General features: G+C 38.4%; 1 protein-coding gene across 7 annotated transcripts in view; it reads right to left on the reverse strand.

The window, feature by feature from the left end:
- The window catches only part of Eya4 (EYA transcriptional coactivator and phosphatase 4), a 207,497-nt gene that overhangs the window by 57,926 nt on the left and 130,509 nt on the right, over positions 1 to 19,062 (reverse strand). For 4 of the 7 annotated variants that reach the window (XM_051175386.1, XM_051175388.1, XM_051175387.1 and 1 more), the window contains exon 3: positions 5,958 to 6,082. In XM_051175386.1, the coding sequence (XP_051031343.1) occupies positions 5,958 to 6,082 (125 nt within the window). Of the gene's footprint in view, positions 1 to 4,540; positions 4,625 to 5,957; positions 6,083 to 19,062 lie in introns of those variants that run through there. The other 3 variants (XM_051175391.1, XM_051175390.1, XM_051175389.1) reach the window with 1 other exon arrangement.

The raw sequence follows: 19,062 nt of genomic DNA on the forward strand, positions 1-19,062 counted from the left end.
ATATATACATAACTAGATTTTTTACAAAACTATATCTGTGTGTGTAGGTCTATATGTGTGTGTATACATATATAATGTATGTGTGTATCTAGGTTTTCAATACTTTAGATTTTTAAAGTAATTTTTACTATAGGCTATATCCAGATCATGTATGACTGATGTCAGCAGTCATTTACAACTTCTAAATTCTCATACCACTCCTCTGTCTTCATTCCTGTTCCCATCTCATTTTTCAAAGCAAAACTGATCTTTCCCCCTTAGAGTATCATTAGAATTTAGGCTTAACAGCAATAGGTGGTATTGTTTTGGGAAGAAATTCATTTTATTGTCAAAACACAGAGCTGGTACTCATTGGTTACACTATCCCACTTACACCCATGGAAGGTAGATCAATATTTGCAGTTTACATTTCATTTTCAGAAATCTGTGTTTAAACTAGTAATGTGTGTAAATCCACACATTTCCCTCTCAACCATAGCAATCAACATGGTGACTTTCTCATACAACTTATTTTGATCACGTTTTTTTCTTCTCTCCAACCCCTCCCCATCCCTGCCATTTTCCTTCCCTCCCAACTTCATGTTGGTTCTCTCTGTCCCTGATTTTGCAAAGTTTCTCAAGAAGAGCTCTAGAGCTCAGCCATTAAAGGCCAGGCTCACAGCTGAAGAAAAAAATAAGAAGAGATCTATTATGAATGATCCAATTTATAACACTACCAGGAAGCAGGCATTGCCTTCCAGTTTGAATTACCAGAATAGCACATCATTTATGTTTGTATAGATCAATGTATACACTCAAAAACTTATGAAGACCTGGTAGTGCCCTCTCCTCCTAATTGTACAACCAACAGTTAATTTTTTGTAAGAATTCAATAAAGCAATTTAAGACTAACAATCTACAAGAATATATATGTACTTAAATATATGTATAGTTGTAGAATATGACACAAAAATGACAGAAACAAATTTACTGTGTGTGAATTAGCTGTCTACATGTTGAAAGTTCATGAAGATTTCTTGACATATCAATTGCAAATTAAAAAACAAATCAACTGACAGCAATATCTTGTTTTTGATTCCCCAAGCCTCTTCTTTCAAGAATTCTTTTTGTTGTTGTTGTTCACAATCCATTAACATATTTGGGGTTTATTGTGTAATGTTACTGCAGTCAAACCTGCCTAGAAACACTCTTGTCTCTCTTCCAAACAGAGGAAGATTCCCTGATCCGTTCATTTTTTTAAGCTCCATGATGAATTAAATGTTCACCCACTCTGGTTGCACACTCAGCTTGAATACACCGTGACGTTCTTTGTCATTTTCGTGTCTCTCTTTGATCTGTTTTTTTAGTGCCTGAATGGTCAGTGGCACCTTTGTTTAGGGCCCTGGGTTCTTATTTTACAGTACCAAGCAAGGATTATAACTGAATCGTGATATGATTCAATTGAGTGAGAGAATAAAAGTTCACCATGTTTGACATTGTCCTAAGCATTCCCATACTTTCTGAGTATTTTTGTATATGACACGTAGTGAGTCACGGCTCCTGGAACTATTTCTAAAATTCGAATCAGGAATTACTTACACCAGGAAGAAGGTTCTAAAATCCCTATAAGTATTTTTTGTCTACAATATATCAATAGACTTGTATTAGTCATCATGCCAGATCTGCCCCATGGATTGTTTTTTATGGGCCGAGAATAACTATAAAGCTATGAGAGAATATTTTTTATGTGAAATCTGTATTTCAGTGTTTTGAAGTCAACTTTGAGCACAGCCAGGCTCAATTATGTAGGCATTGTTCTTGACTGCATCTATGCACTAACAGTGCAGCTGAAAGAATCAGAGTCCATGCAGCCCACAAAGCTTCACCACTGATCTGTTTGCTCAGCCCTCCGTCACCCTCCTTCTCTTTCTCTTTCTCTGAAAGAATCAGAGTCCATGCAGCCCACAAAGCTTCACCACTGATCTGTTTGCTCAGCCCTCCGTCACCCTCCTTCTCTTTCTCTGCCTCAGCATCCTGTTTGTATTATAGGCACACAGTAGCACACCTGACTCCTATACTTTACATTTCATTGAATTTAACAAATGATGAAAATTTGAGGTGGATATGTGAGTTTCAGCACAAATCTCCACATAGATTGATATAATAGGAACCAAGGTCACAAAACCTCTTAAATCACTTTAAGAAACGTGACACACTTGCAAGACAACAGAGTCTTAAGGTGATGCTTCAACTTACATACAATTCTGCAATTAAAATTTATTTTTAATATTAAGGGAAAGCAGGGGGAAGTCATCGGATTTTAGCTTTTCTTTTTTGGTTATAATACATTTTTCAAATGAGCTAAATCTAATAGTAAAACCATTATTAAAATAAGTATGTGAGGCCAGAGAGAAGGCGCACCAATGATAAGGGCAGAGACCTGAGTTCAGTTCCCAGTACCCATACCTAGGGACTCACAAACACCTGTAAATCCTGCTCCAGGGGCACATATGTGTGCATGTGCACGCATGCGCGCGCGCGCGCGCGCACACACACACACACGAGAGTGTGCAGAACTAAAATAATGAAAACAAATCTTTACAAAGTATTTTATCTTCCACAAGAGAGATCGCAACATGGAATATTTAGCTTATATCATAAAGAACTGCTGAGAAGTCACTAAAATTTGTTAAAATTTACCTATCAGTATGCCCACCAAGTTTACATCATTCGTCATTACTAATCCTACTCAATAATCTCAATAATAGTATCAATCAATGGTATCTTGACCTAATAGATGTCACCTGAGCATAACATTAGGAGCCAGGAAGGTGAAGAGCTTTACATTTAGAAAGATGTTTCTGGGTGAGATGGCATGCATCTGATGAAACATTCACTGCACCATTGTAAACCTGCATCACATGCGATTACATTATAATCATTTTAGTACAAATATCAGTGAGCCACAAATGGATTTTACATTGGACTGCTTTAGGAAAACAGCAAAATCAGAATATTATGCAACACAAAATGTTTTTAATACTAGAAAAGCAAGTGAAATTTAAATTTCATGGTCTATAAATACAGTTTTGTTGGAACTGGACCACGTTCATTTACATACAGCCCATTGCTTCTGAACTGAGGAGATGAGTTTCTGGGGCGGAATGAATGACTGACCCGCCATCATGGAAGAGCATCTACTATCTGGCTCTTTACCAAAAACAACCAAGAATAACTGCATCCTGGCACAATTTTTTTAAGCATCCTGGCAACAATTTTTTTAAGCATGAAAAGCATATTTCAAGCATGAAAATGGAAAATATTTGTAATTAAAACTATGAAAATATAAATATTGAACACAATAGGATGTTCATTGTTCATTTGTTATATATTTTAATTTAATCTAAAATAGACCAATGTCCAACCAAACTTTGTATATTCTAATTCCTGGATGAGATCTACACTTTGAAATCCTAAAATGTTTTAATTTTGAACTCGTGATTGCATATTAGTTATTTATTCTAGGAGAGTGGCCTTCAACTTTCCTAATGTATTTTGTTGCTACTTTATAACCATAATTGTGCTACTGTTATGAATTATAATGTAAATATCTGATACATAGAATATCTGATAGTTGACCCAAAAGGGGTCACAAACCATATGTTGAGAATCACTGTTCTAGGAGAATTCTTACATGTATGCATAAACGCCATTGATATCAATGGTTTGGAACATTTTAAGAGACTTAATTTATAATTTTACTATTTATTTATTTATTCAATTTATTTGTTGAGATGGGTTTTACTGTGGACTGAACTTAAAGTTTTCTACTTCTCCCTTCCAAGAAGCTGGAATTACAGGCATATTCCAGTGCGTCATGCTAGTAATTTTATTTACACAGAATTTATTATTGGTAACTTTTAAAATGGTAGGATAGTGAATGCTAATTTTATTTTAGATTCATTGGAATATTTATCAAAGAATTTAAAATAGAAGAAGCCTTGTTGCAGTATTAAGAATTTAAAATGTGGAAATAAATGGGTCATTAGGTAATTAAGTTTCTATGAATGCTCATTGGCTTTGACTGCTGTGAATGACATGATTTTATTACAGTGAATGAACCATATAAGATTTAGATGATCCCTCCTGGATGGCATCACCCCTACATGTGGAGTGGGGGGGTGGGGGGGCTAGAGGGATGCATTGAGGGGGGGAGAGAGGGAAAGAGAAAGGGAGGGAGAGGGAACTGGGATCGATATGTGAAATAAAAATAAAAATAAAACTGGTAACTAGCTATGAGTTAATATAATCCCCATTGATGCAGAATTATGAAAGATAAAAGAAAATCCCTACTGACATAAGCATGTAAGATTAATAAATGACAAGGAAACTCCAGCCAACTGCTAACCATGGACAACTTACAAGGCTTGTTTACTTTTCAATTTTGCTCCTAAACATAGAATGTAGAGAAGAGGGGCAAACATAGAAGCAGGAGCAGACAGCAAACCAGAGGTCAAATCCACACACCCAAACACATGCAGTGTACCATCGGCTCTCATACTTGTTGCGGAAGAGGGGGTGTTGCAACTCAGCAGCCAGTCTGCTGTATTTAAAACAGTCATGTTGTCCCCTGAGAACAGGAACAGTATAACAGTTCATTGTCTGAAGGTCTGCTGAGTGTACTTGAGCAGTCTTCAATGCTGGCACCACTTTCCGACCTTTTAGCAAGACTAACTGCACCGTATGCCGTCAGTGTTTTAATGTATCAGGTCTGCACTGGTGCACTGAAATATATGTATGAGTCATGAACTTCCTGGCCTTCTTTCAGAGTGCTTGAATTTTTCAGCCTTATTATCTGTGCTCAGCTTTGACTTTAAAGGTAAATGTTCTAGCTCCAGTGGTTATAACTAAATATCCCTATACACTTGCAGTCCCATGTCCATTAATTAGCTGAAATTATAGATGCATGTTTAGAGACAAATAAACAAGGGCAGTGTTAATCTACAAAGGGTTTGGTGTAACACATCATCAAATGCAGGGTAGGTTGCAATGCACACAACTTGACAAAGAAAACAGTGGACTTCAGATTAATTGGGGTGTATCAATCTCACAGGTTTATTTAAAATTTAAAAGAAAATATGATGTGGCAAATGCTGATATCTGGCAATATGAGTAGTTTTCTAAGTAAAAATAGATTGTGCAGAAATTTGACTTTGGTACCGAGACTGAAACATAAAAAATTAAATGTAATAATGAACAATTTGCAATAAAAATTTAATATTGTTTGTGTGTGTATATATATGTGATAATATCTCTAAATATACATATTTTTACACAATTGTATCATGTTCTGACAAGCCGAATGCATTTCTTAAAATTAATAATGGAGAATATTTGAAATAACTACTTATTGTTGCCATAAGTTGTAGAATAGTGATGACTTAATAAAATGAGAAAATTATCTGGAAAATTTTAATTCTCTTTCATGTAAGTGCTAGACACCATAGTATTATTCTTTTTAAAAAACATGAAGAAGATATAAATATTTTATTGCCTTTTAAATCAATTTCAAGAAACATCATTTTAATGGAAATGTAAGGGTAATATTTTTATTTAAAATTTAAACTAAAACAAAAAAATTTAATATTCAAATTTATGCACACATATATGTGATATCTGTTATCCACAAGTTTTAACTTCTGTGGCATAATTACAAGGACAAATACTAAAAAGGTAACCTTTTGAAAGGTCCTCAAATATTTCTCAGAGCTATCTAGTCTTTATGAATGCTCACAGATATAAAGTATTCCACTTTCAAGGTAAGTACAACACAATAATACAATAGCTGGATATTCCTTGGATAAAGTTCTGATTATGGCATCAATAGTAGGATAGCTATTTATTAACAACCCCCCCACTTATAATCTTAAAGCAAACCCTTAGATGTGAGTCTTGGGCAACTTTGAGGTGGCACTTACCTCCTGTCCCGTTTGTCGTGACTGAAGTGCTGCTGAGACTGGATTTATCCAGCTTGGAGCCCCCAGGTGTATCACTGCCCCCGACCAAGGCATGGGGACTTGATAGGTCTTGCATTTCCATAGACCTGTTAGAATGGGAGGCAGAGATTAAACTCGGATTTCAGCAATTCATTTTTTTCCTTGAAAGCTTTGACTGTTCATGTGTGTCAGAGACAGTACACTGAAAATAGGACTTGGTTACACAGTGAGACTGCATGATTTGTTCTGCTGTGCAATCCTACACGCATGTTCCATGTAATGATGCAAAGAAAAGAGCAGATTATGCAAAGAAAAGACTGATTATGACAGTCTATGTTGACAAGGATACCTTCCTGAAATAATCACCTCTAGTACCAACACAGAGGAATAGGAAAATGTTTTACTCCGATAACTTGGCGTCTCCTTTCATCAATGAAGAAGTAACCAGTAGCCATAAATAAACTGAACTCAAATGCAGAGAAAATTCTAGTGACCTTCTTGATCCAGTGGCTGACAATCAGACTTATAACACTTCCACATCCACTCAGAAAGAGGAGACTTTGTCATATTTTGCTACTGAGAATATGCAAGAATTGATGTAACTCAATAAATCTGATATTTTGAAAGGATGCACATTTTCTGGCAAAATTAAAGGAAGAAATGGACATGGTTGGAACTCCTAGATGTGATTTCACAATGGTCAGCATTTTAAAAAAGATTCTCATATAAGTAAAAACCATAAAAAATATTGTCACTAATGTGACTTAACTTAAAGAACCTAATGGTAACTACAGAAATAAGTTTGTTTTCAGTTATACATAGAAGACTGCTAAAAAGACTATGATGGTCTACACGATAAATACTAATAGAATAAATGCAAATCTTATAGAATATGAAATATCCAACCATATTGAGGTCATTCAGAAAACACTGATAGTATATTTTAAACCCCAACCTTTGCAAATTAAATATTATACTTCTAAATAATCTCCTAATGTCAGTCAGAGAAGATTCAAAAATAAATGCAAAGATGATGTATGGGACAAAATAATAGTGAAAATACATCAATTCAAAATACATGGTATGCAAATATAGTGGTGTTTAGTGAGAAATAAAGGGAGGGGCTTAAAAAGGAGGGGCTTAAAAATCTATGATCTACATTTTCATCTAAGGCATTAAAAATAGGAAAATATACAAATACCTGTAGGAGGAAACATTAAAGAGAAGAAACTATTGAAATAGAAAATTACGTGATCAACACAAATAATTTTCAACTCCAGAATATCACTAGAGACAATGGTGGTTTTCAAAGGATGGGAGAACATAAACATTGTGTCAAAGAACTCAAGGATGGCTAAAACTGGTGAATTTCTTAAAAGAGGTCAAACCTGACCCAGTAAAAAATAATTATCAATTGTAGCATATTCCAGGGATGAGTCTGACAAAAAGGTTTAGACAAGAAATGCCTGCTCTGTAAGCATGAGGAACTGCGTTCAATTCCCTAGCGCCCATGCAAAAGCTGAATAAGGTAGGCCAGAGCTGTGATGCCAAAGCTTGAGAGTGGAGATATGTGATCCCTTAAGGTACTGGTCAGTTAGTCTGACTAAATTAGTGAGCTCAAGATTCAGGAAGAGAACATTTCTTGGGAAATGAAGTCAAGAGTCATCCCCAAAATCACCCAGAGTTGTCTTCCGACCTTCAGGTGTATGCAATCACATAAACAGATCCACCTCTATGCACATGAACACACCTCCCCACATAAACATATACATACACCACACAGACACATCTCACACACAAAAAAGTATGTTTCAAAAGTTGAAACAAACAAAAATAAAATCTGGAGATAGTTCACTAGTGAATGCTAGCAAGCATTTGAGGGAAAATAATATGATGCAAATTCTGTCAGCTTAGAATAGGAGGGAATTCTTGTTTTCCTATTGTAGGAGAGCAGCACTATCCCCATCCAGAACCAGACAAAGGCAGTTTCAAGAAGAACATCATGGATTTCATACTTTACCAACACAGCCAAGAAGTTAGGTTTCTATCAAATGGAAACCAGAAAGGAAATGGGAGCTATATTAGGACAAATGAATGTGGTTTATCCCGGACATGCAAAGTAGACTTAAAATCTGGAGATCAGTGAATGCAATATATTGACAAACATTATGCCCACAGTTGCAAAGATGTACTGGATGACATTCACCATCTGTTTGTGACATACATTCTTGGTAACCTAAACCAAGGAGTTTTCCTTCATCTGAATAAAAATTGTTCCTGAAAACCTTTGCAGCTTGAATCACATTTGATAAGGAAATACTGAATTCTTTCAGTGCAAGAAATTAGATGTGTGCTTTCCTCTCTGGCACAGTCATGCAACAGAAAATAAAATATTAATAAGAAATAAGATAGAAAGTTAGTATCATCATAGAGCCCTCATTCAGTAATTGATAGAACCAGATATAGAGATCCACAACCAAGAATCAGGCCAAGCTCCAGGAATCCAGTTGAAGAGAGGGAGGAGGGAATAATGAGCAGTGGAGGTCATGATCACAGAGAAATCTACAGAGACAGCTGAAACAAGCTCATGGAAACTCATGAACCCTAGACCTACAACTGTGGAGACTCCAGGGGACCAGATAGGCCCTCCCTATGTGGGAGACAGTTATGAATCTTGGACTATTAGAGGGTCCCCTAGCAGTAGGACCATGATACAAACCTGATACAGGAGCTAGCTTGTTGGAACCCATGTCCTATGGTGGGATGCCATGCTCAGTCTTAATGCATGGGTGAGGGGCCTGGCTCTGCCCCAACTTACTCATGCGAGCCCTTACCCTTGAGGAGGTATGGACTAGGGGTGGGCTAGGGAGGAGGCGAGGGAGTGGTAGGAGGCCAGGGGGAGTGGAAGGAAGGGTAGGAGGGAGAACTGTGGTTGGAACATAAAATAAAATTTAAAAAATGATAGAAAGTTAAATGATGTTCAAAGGTTTAAGGGCTGGGGATCCTCTTAAAGTTCATATCTGTCTCAATTATGGTGTTTGGTTTTCGAGAAATGTTTGAAATCTACTGGCCAAATTTCCTAAAGTTGAAGGTACAAGGGCTTTGCAGGAAGTAAGTAAAGGCAGAAGATGCCTCCATCTTCAATCAGCTCACGGCTCAGGCACTGAACTATCAAGGCAGTGGGCTGTCAAGGGAGCTGGAAGTTGAGCTGTTCATGGAGCAGCTAGGGTTCAGCTTGTCCCTAGAAGGTCCTGAGTGATCAGATCCTTGCCTTAGCCATCATGTAACAGAAAGGGCTGGCGCTTGGGTAAACATTAACAAAGGAAAACCAAAAGTATGCTTTAGAATTCATTGAGCCTCCTTATGCAATTTTCAGAAAGCTCTAAGTATTCTAAAGAATCCAGAAAGCCTCAGGCCCCCCTGAACATGGGTCACAGCCAGAAGGACTGAACAGTCTGAGGGACCTCAGACAGTGGAACCAGGATGTGTCCCTGGTGCACAAAAGGGCCTTACAGACAAATCCCCCATGGAGGGATACTGCCTTTACCTAGAGACAGGAGAGAAGTTCTAGTCCCTATTTCAAATGACTTGACAGATCTACATGACCCCACCTGGATGACATTGCCTTACATGTGGAATTGGGGAGGGGGGATGGGAGGGGAGGGTAGTTAGGGTGCATGTGAGGGGGTAGAGAGGGTAAAAGGGAGGGAGAAGGAACTGGGATCAACATGTAAAATAATAAATAAATAAATAAATAAATAAATAAATAAATAAATAAAAAGAAAGAAAAAAAAATCCAGAATGTCTGTCCCCCCAGTGGAAAGAAAGTGCATGATCTAGAAGCAGGCCTAGGTTGACCTAGGTTTAGAATCAGCAGACAAGACTTGGATGAGTCTTCATGTAGGGCAATATTGTTTGTACATGTTGTCACCTTCTATATAGCTCTAATGACAAAAAAAAAAAAAAAAGAAATTAATCCTTGGGTTATACCCTAATTAGAAATAAAAACCCAAGCAGAGGTACACACTTTCTAGACAAATGCTTGTGTGTATGTGGCTAACTGCATGAAGTACTTAAAGGAGGCTTGGGATAGACATCTTAGGAGCACCATGAGATCATTTCTCTATCAGGCAAACAGATGCTGAGTTCACAGGGCCTTTTATCATCTGCTGATTTTCACTTGTGTCTTTTCACAGCCATCAATCAGTCAGCATATCCAGGTGACTTGAGTCTTTCAGCCAATCACTGAGCCTGAGACTGGAGATGGGGATCCTCCCAGTTAAGCCCAACCATCACCGACTCAAATTTCTACTAGATGCCTTAATTGGTTCTCAGCACAAGCAAAGGCTTCTCTACATGAGAAGGCAGAGGCTTTGCCTTGGAATTTAAGGTTTAGCATATTAATGATTCATTGATAGGGCACAGTAATGTAAACTTAAAGAGTCAAGCAAATTTTTTTTTTTCCTGAAATTGTTAGCTGGATTTTGATTGGTTCAAATAAAGGACCCGGAGGACGACTTCTAGTCAGTGGTATTACTAAAGGCTCAGAGCAATGTGGGGGCTCCTTGCTAATTTGAACCTTGTACAAGGTGTGTAAGCCAAGAAAATCAGCCAGGAATGAAAGGATGGAGCACACATCTCAGAGAGAAGCAGGTAGGAAAGAACACACAATGCTTCTGCAAAGCAACAAAAAAAAACTTAGTCTGTGAAATACATATAGCCCTGGCCAGTTGCAGTTCAGTCCACAGGAAATGAAAGTGTAGCTATCTTGAACTTAACAGTGTAGCTCCTTGGTTATAGTTGTTTGAGTAGGTTGAAACTTCCTACAATAAAGGGAGCCTTTAACAAACAAAATATAACATTATTACCATGAACTAGAAGTATCTTCTTGGAGTCTCTTTGGTAAGGCATTTAACCATCAAACCAGATACTTTGAAAGTTCAATATTAATAGAATATTTTTTTTTCGAAAGTTACCAAAGTCAATACACACATCTATTTGCCCCATCTAACACTGCTCAGTACATTTAAAGGTGACTCTCTTTTCCTCTTAGGATGTCTATTTCAATCTCCTTTTGATGAACATTATGTCATCAGGCTTTTAAACAATAGAATCTTTCCATTCAATTTAAATAACTGAACTTAATTTGAGCGTGAAGAGTTCATTAAAAAAGAGGTGAGGGGATTCCAAGATTTAGAAATTAGTTTCTTGATTCTTTCCTATAGTTTTTGTTTGTAGCACAGACAGAATTTGATTTGAATGGTTGGAAGTATATGTCCTCTTCAAACCCCAGGAAGGACAAGCCTTAAATTTGTGTACTGTGAAATCTATTCCAACTCAGACATGGTGATTCACTCTTTGTAGAGCCTGGTGATGAGTCAGGGCCCTGTTTATTTATAGAGTCCCTCCATCAGCTGTTTAGGACCCAAGAAATGCAAAAGTGTCCTAAACTCTCTACAACACTGTCACAACAGCTGTTTCTCTTTGTACGAAAGGAACGTTACAGAGGCAGGGTTCAAGATCGCAATTTCTCAATGTCTATCTAGAATAAAATGCACTCTGACCATTGGATGAATGCTTATGAAGAGATGGGTTTGGTATTCATTTTGCTCATGTCAGTATACACCATAACCTTCTGTTCTTCTTAGCTGAAAAACAGAAGTAACATAACAGACACTTCTCATCTGACTATATAGTGCCAGGCTTTCTGTTCTGTGCTCTGTGCCACTCCATACCTGTGATGAGACACAGAGTCTCTAGCCATGACAATGTGTGGACAATAGCATAGCAACAGAAAAGAAGCAGATTAAGTGTCTTGTGCTACTTGAAGTCAGATTCAGTGTAGTTTAGCAGACTAACTGTGCTTGGTTATCTCCGCTCTTGGCACAGTTCTAGGAAAACAAGGAGCTCCAAGGCCACTGATACAAGGATGGGATTAGTTCTATGATGTGAATGTGTGTTGAATTTTCAAGTGTACAAATGTGTGTTGTGTGATATATCTGTATCAAACTGAAGTTGATAAGTAGATCTAAATACACACACAGGTATGTGTATGTGCGCGCACGCACTTGTGCTAATAAGGCTTGAGATTTCCACAAACATGTATGTATATGTGTGTTTTACAGAGAAAGAGATGGGGTAGGAGGGAGGGAGGGGAAAGAGCATGCTTCTACATGGATACAAAATAAATTGCAGATGAAAACAAACTAATAAAGCAACTTGGTCAGCTGATGCCTGGAAAAAGAGTAGAGCACATCACACTGAGAATTGGCTCTCATTTTCTGAAAAAGCACAGGCCTAATAAACATCAACACCACCAGGTCACCCTAAGCCAACATACTTCTGAATAGGATCTGGAAGTTCTCGCCACTGCTGTGGCACTGAGACAGATTCTCTGCTTGCCAATGTGACACCTCTGTACCACCTGGTGTCTGTGCTACTGAAATGGTGGCCCGGCAGCCCCAGGAGGAGGCCTTCACCTACTCACTCTCCAAACGAGTCAGAACTGACTGGGCTGTACTGTCCTGGAACCCTGGGAGGGAGACCTCCTGACCTTTATTTAGGGAGAAGGAGCAGGGAAATGGGCTGTGCAGAGTGGAGAGTTGTTCTTTTCTCCAGCACCTTCACAACTGTCCCCAAGGCCAATAGGGACACTCACAGTGTGGGACTCATTTGTCAGAGCAATCTCACTCCCTGTAGCCAAAGCAAATAAAGGCAGGAACATACTCTTCTCTGGATACTTTTACAGCCCCCTTTCTTCTGAGCTCACAACTCTCCACTTGAGGCCTGGAATTCTCTCCCCCCTCTCTTTCCTCCTTCCCCCTCTCTCTTTCTCTCTCTCTCTCCTCCCTTCCCCCCATCTTTTTCTTACCTTTGACTCCAACAAATTATTCAGATAAAACACGAGTTCTCCACCTCCGATTCTCATAACTGTGAGCAAATACTTCAAACTAATGGGAGCATGTCTAAATCTTGGTTTTCAAAAGATTCCCTTCATTGGAAAACAAAGAAAAGAATGAAACTCCCCCAAATCCTCCAAGTGTTATTTGAATGGCTCAGGAGTCAAATTTCTATAAGATCAGTTACAAACCATGGTTAATGAAGCAGGAAATTGTTTTCCTCTAGCGAGAAGTAGGATAAAGCCATAGGCCACAATCAAAACATTCAATGCCATCAATTACCACCAAGAAATAGATCAACTCTTTTTCTAAGGAGATGGTCTGCCAGGGGGAGCAAACATTATATAGGATAAACATTTTCAGTACTGGAATATTGAACCAACAAGAACAAGGCATTAGTGTAATGCACAAAATGAAGATAGTTACTTATTAAAATAATTAAGTTCCTATTCCTGAAGAGACAAACAATTTTGCTTGAGGCCGAGTGTAGAGTTAAGATCGGTTACTGTCAACTCCAACCTGAGAGTTGATGCTCACCTTTGTCATTTCCCAGTCATAAGATCGCAGGCTCAAACTGAAGTTGATAAGTAGATCAAATATAATTTAATGTCGAGAGTAAATACCTACTGGAGATAAATAAGCTTGCCCTTATAAGGTACAATTGCTTTTGTGGAATACTTATTTAATAAGGGTTTTCTCTTAGTCAAGTCTTCAATGTTGACAGCACACTCTCTCTCAAAACTTACACTTAAGAAAGCCATTCATTTAATAAGAAGCCCATTTCCTTTTCAGATAAAGTACAGTTTTAGAAAGTGTTGTTTACATATTTTCCTTGGGACTTCAGGCCTGGAAGAAAATATTTCATTTGCCTGGTGGTGGTGGCATACACCTTTAATTCCAGCACTTAGGAGGCAGAGGCAGACAGATATCTGTGAGTTTGAGGTCAGCCTGGTTTACAGAGTGAATTCAGGACAGCTAGGGCTGTTACACTGAGAAGGCCTGCCTTGAAAAACCAAAAGCACGAAAGAAAGAAAGAAAAAAAGGAAGGAAGAAAGAAAGGAAGGAAGGAAGGAAGGAAGGAAGGAAGGAAGGAAGGAAGGAAGAATCCCCTTTGGTACAAGTCAAACTAAATCTCCTTTCTTAAAATAACCTTTTAATATCAAGAAGTCACTATCAAATGGCTTTCCCTGCCTGGCTGGGCACTTCTTTGTTCTTGGACAATGCAAGCTTCATCTTCTAGGAAAATATCAGGATTCTTAATAATCTAGATACACAGTTTACATTTACGTACAATTACAATCTCCAAGGCACAAAGTTTAGGAGGCTCTCCCTTTGGATGCCATCTGTAGTCTATGTGAGTGGTTCTACCTGACAGTCTTAACTTCTGCTGCAACAGGGGCCAGGGTGTTCCCACACACATCCCCGCAGACGTGGCAGAGCTCTGTGGCTACCCATCACTACCCACACATTTGGACATTTTGGCTCTTCCATGGGTAGCTCTAATGCCTTCCTCAAAAAAGAAAAGCCATGGTGCCATGATATGGGACTGTTTCATGCTGAATCCCAATTTTTCACTTCAGGGCTCTTGTCTTTAGTGCTGTGCAATCCGACATCAGGGTGCCTCTCGAAGGCAGCCTGAGAAGTTCACCACCAGATTTCTCTCAGCTGGAGAGAAGGCACTATAGTAACTTAAGTTCTGACATCTGGTCTGTGTGTTCTAGAGTTTTCTCCTAAAAAGACTAGAAACCTTCCACACATACAGCTAAATTCTGGATTAGAATGCTTTCCTTACTCCTCCTTTTGTATACAGACATCATGAAAGATGAGTGGGCTGTCTCTGTTTAGGGAATTTGGGTGGCAGTCTCACAGTTAATCATTTAAGAATTTAAATTTCAGAGTCAATAATTCACAAGAAACATGGTGGTGGACAAATCATTGTGTCATATGAAGAAACAATTGTGACAATGCAGATCGGGGGATTTCACACAGCCCCATTTCTAGAGGAAGAGCTATAGGCAACCAATGGCTGCTGAGATGGGGGAGAATCAGTTTTCTTCAGGAACAAGCTCCCTGATAGAGTTGACAATCCCAAGTGGTCTACTCTATACTAATAACCCTGAATGGACTCAGTATGTTACACACACATACACACCAACAGTAACAAACCTAGCAAAGGGGTCTTGAATTTCAGATTGGGGGACACAGTAGTAGTTGGAGGAGAAAATGAATGAGTGGTATGAATATAGTATTTTATATGTACTTGCATAAGAAATTCTCAAAACTCTAAAATTAAGAAATTCAAAAAACAACAATGAGTTATTCTTAAGAAAATGATATGCCAGCCTTTGAGGACTCCCTATGAAAGGCCTCCCCCTCTCTGGAGAGCAGAAAGGGGATGGGCTAGGGTTTAGTGGAGTTGGTAGGAGAGGATGGGAGGGTGAGGAAACTGGGATTAACATATAAATCAACCTTGTTTCAAATTTAAATAAAAAAAGGAAAATAAAAAAACCTGATGATTAAAAGACACACTAGGAAGGCGCTCAAATACTAACTGTGAAAGTGGAATGTGAGTTAAAATTCATGGTCACTACCTTGCAAAAGTTAATGGGTATGTGTAGATGGTTTTCCAAATAACTTCTCAGGTTTACAAGGCTTACTAAATAACACTGAGCCACTCCCTTTAGACAGGCATTCTCTACTCCCTCCCTCTCTCCGCCAAGACATTTTGTATCTTTATGAGGTTACTCAACCCATTCATTTTGAGCGCTAGGAAGTTAGCACCTGCCACAGGGAATCAGAATGTGAAATGTGATGAGAGAGCCCTGTGATAAGTGTCTGACCTTAGCGAACAAAAATAAAACCTCTGAGTAAATGATGGAAATGCAGCAATATCCTATGCAGTGTGCTGTGTAGTCTTTAACATAACTGCAGGTAAGTTCCAGTCTGCTAAAAGTGGTGATGAGGGTTTGTATACAATTCACAGAGCAGCAGTGTCAGATGATGTCAGGAAATGTCCGCACCCCCATTGCCCCTTCCTTAGGACACTGTAACAGGATAGTCTCCAAGGGGAAAAAAGGGTCAACAAGCCACCTCAGCAATAGGACCCTGTGGCCCATTTCTCATCTGGCGTAATAGTTCGGGGAGCAGCTCCAACACAAGGCAGCACCCTTGAAATCGCAGTAGCTCAGCACTGAAGTCAGTGCCAAAGAGCAAGATGAGAAACGGGGCTGATATAAATATTCAATTGGGAAGTTATGGCCAATCTCCTTGTACTGTGTGTTTAGTGCAACTCAACACTGCTCCACCTGGTCCCTTCTGGCTCCCTCATGTCTACCAGGGGCTGGCAGCTGGAAAGCAGGCTGAGCCTGTGAGGCCTTTTAATTTGCTGTGTGATCTCAGGGGTAGGCAGAAGGGAAGATAATGCATATGCTAGGATTCCATTACAGAGTGGTCTCTTTCCAGGTGGGAAGCATCCTTGCCGGCAGAGTATTCAATGCTTCTGTTTGTTAAGATCCCTTAGGAAATGATTGGCAGTTTGCTAACACTAGGTGTGGAATAAGATGCTGTATTCTGCTCTCATGATGAAGGCCTTGGCAAAAAATGGTAACAATAAGCAAACTGAATAAATAATTTGTTAGATTTGTGTGCAATCTTGTAGCCTATGCTATAGGAGTTGAGCCTTGACCTTACAATGTCCTGAAGACAACCTTGAACTTCTGGTCTCCTACCCCCCATGTTTTAATTTTTAATTATTTTCCAAAACAAGATGGCTCTGTCACTTCTCCATGGAAAATACAAATAGCAGCTTCCAAAATCTGAAATAAGCTTGTAAAATGTAGGATGAGAGAAACCTTAGACCATGGTCTCATGTACTTCTGCGGCCAGAAAGCAGTTTAATAGTGTAGACATTTAGATGTGTCCTAAGCATGAGCATCTAAGGGGGAACTCGTGGTGTTTTATGTTTAAATCTTCTAATAGTGTGAAAGCTTGACAGCAAGACAAGTATATGAATCTTTATTTACAATAAAAAGACCACCTTGCCTTTCATTTTAAGGATATAAAGCTCAACAGTCTGTGGCAACTTGTAAATGATAAAAGTGGAAAATGCACTTGTATTTCACCAACTATGAAGTGTTATTATCTAACTAGAAGAGTGAGGAATGGTCAAGGAACATGAGCTAGAATATCTCTACACAAATAGTGGTACTAATTACAAACCAGAGTTATCTACTTATTAAAATTGACTTAGTGGTGTTATTGCAAACACTGTTTGATTTACAATGAGTTTATGTTCTAGTATAATGGGTTTATATTCTAGTACATCCATTGTATATTTTAAAAATACCTTACATAAAAATGCATTGAATACATATAATTAATGAACATCATAGACTGAATTAGCCAACCTTAAATGTTCTGAGAATAATTGCTGAACCTAAAGGTAGGCAAAGTTGGGTGGCACAGAGCTTTTCTTAACTGTTGACTATCTCCTGTAACTCACTGATTATTATGTTAAAAATAAAACAGTTGCTTTACAGAGCACATGCTTTTACATCATTATAAAGTCAGGAAATCATCTCCAATAAAACAATTATAAATTGGGGACCATCTATTTTCAAGTTGTGTAGTGTGGTGATATATTGTTTATGATCTAATAAAGCCACTGGAGATTAGTTTGCAAAGCCAGCCACACTACTTAGCTATAGAAACTATGCAGTGGTAGTAGCACATACCTTTAATCCCAGGACTCAGGATTAAGAGATAGACAGATCTCTGTTAGTTCAAGGCCACCCAGAGCTACAAGAGATTAAATCAGTCTAAAAGAATGAATCATAGCTCACACTTTTAATCCCAGGATTTGAGAAGTCTAAAAGGCAGAGGCATTCAGTCTGAGATTAGTCTCTAACCACGTTGGGCAGAGCATAGCAGTCTGAGTGAATCTGAGGAGCAGTGAAGTCAGGAGCAGTTTGAAGATGGCCCCTTTGGTCTGAGCTGAGGTAGAGGTAAGAGCTAGTGGCTGGCTGCTTTGCTTTTCTGCTCTTCAGCTTGAAGCTTGAACCCCAATATCAGTCTCTGAGTCTTTACTTTTCATGCTACAGTATAAAGTTTTTTCCAAACTTTCAATTTCCTTGTCTTGTTTCTAGGCATAGCTAGCTTTAGTTTACTCAAATTATGAACAAAGTACAGTGTATTTCTCAGAGTCTTAGAAGAAACAATTTTACTATGGTAATTATGGCACCTGTCACTTCAACTAAACCAGGTCTCTCTTCTTCACCATCGAGTCTTTCCATCTCTCTTAGAGCCACTCCCAAATTCCATTTCCCTACTCATGACATTATACCTAATGCTCTAATTCTTTGACTTCATCCCCTAAGTGATTTTCCTACTCCCAGAATTTCAAGCTCTCTCCTACTCTCCCCCAAATACTTGCTCTTCTCCAAACCTGCTCAATGCACTCCCAGATTAAACCAGATATACTTTTTCTTCTCCCTGAAACATGCATTCCCCAGATACCCTCTATTATGCTCTAATATCCTGCCCAGAGATTTCCTTCCCTGCCATCTTTATTTAAAACAGCAACTATACAATTTATCACATAATAGATGCCAACCATCTACTTATCCCATTTTATTTTGTTTATGGCAACAATCACCATGTCATATTTTTATATTGGTTAATTCTGTCTCCCCTTGCTCTCTCCCTATCTTTCTGTCTGGAATGTGTACTCCATGAGGACAAGGAGATCTTGTCCATTGCTCCATTTCCAAAAGCTTCAATTAGGGTGGAGCTAAATTAACATATTTCCAGAACCAACATTGGACCTACTTAGCTAGACCTAGTTGTTTCATCTTATCACATGCTTCCATATTCCAATTTATTTTTATGTGTATGAGTGTTTTCCTTAAATGTATATGTTTTCACCATCTCTATGTAACACCCAAGGAGGAGAGAAGAGAGTTGGATCTCCTGGAACTGGAGTTACACAAGGTTGTAAGCTTCCTTTATGTGCTGAGCACCATGTCTGGAATCTCTGCAAGAACATCAAGTGTTCTTAACTGCTGGGTCATTTCTTCAGGCCCAATATTAATTTTTTTCTGTAGATTCTGGAAAGATATTTTTTATTTTATTGTTATATTTATTTTTGTTTTGTTTTTTTTTCTTATTTTACATATTGATCCCAGTTCCCT

The sequence above is a fragment of the Phodopus roborovskii genome, unplaced genomic scaffold (assembly GCF_943737965.1).
Source record: "Phodopus roborovskii unplaced genomic scaffold, PHOROB, whole genome shotgun sequence".
Lineage (NCBI taxonomy): Eukaryota > Metazoa > Chordata > Mammalia > Rodentia > Cricetidae > Phodopus > Phodopus roborovskii.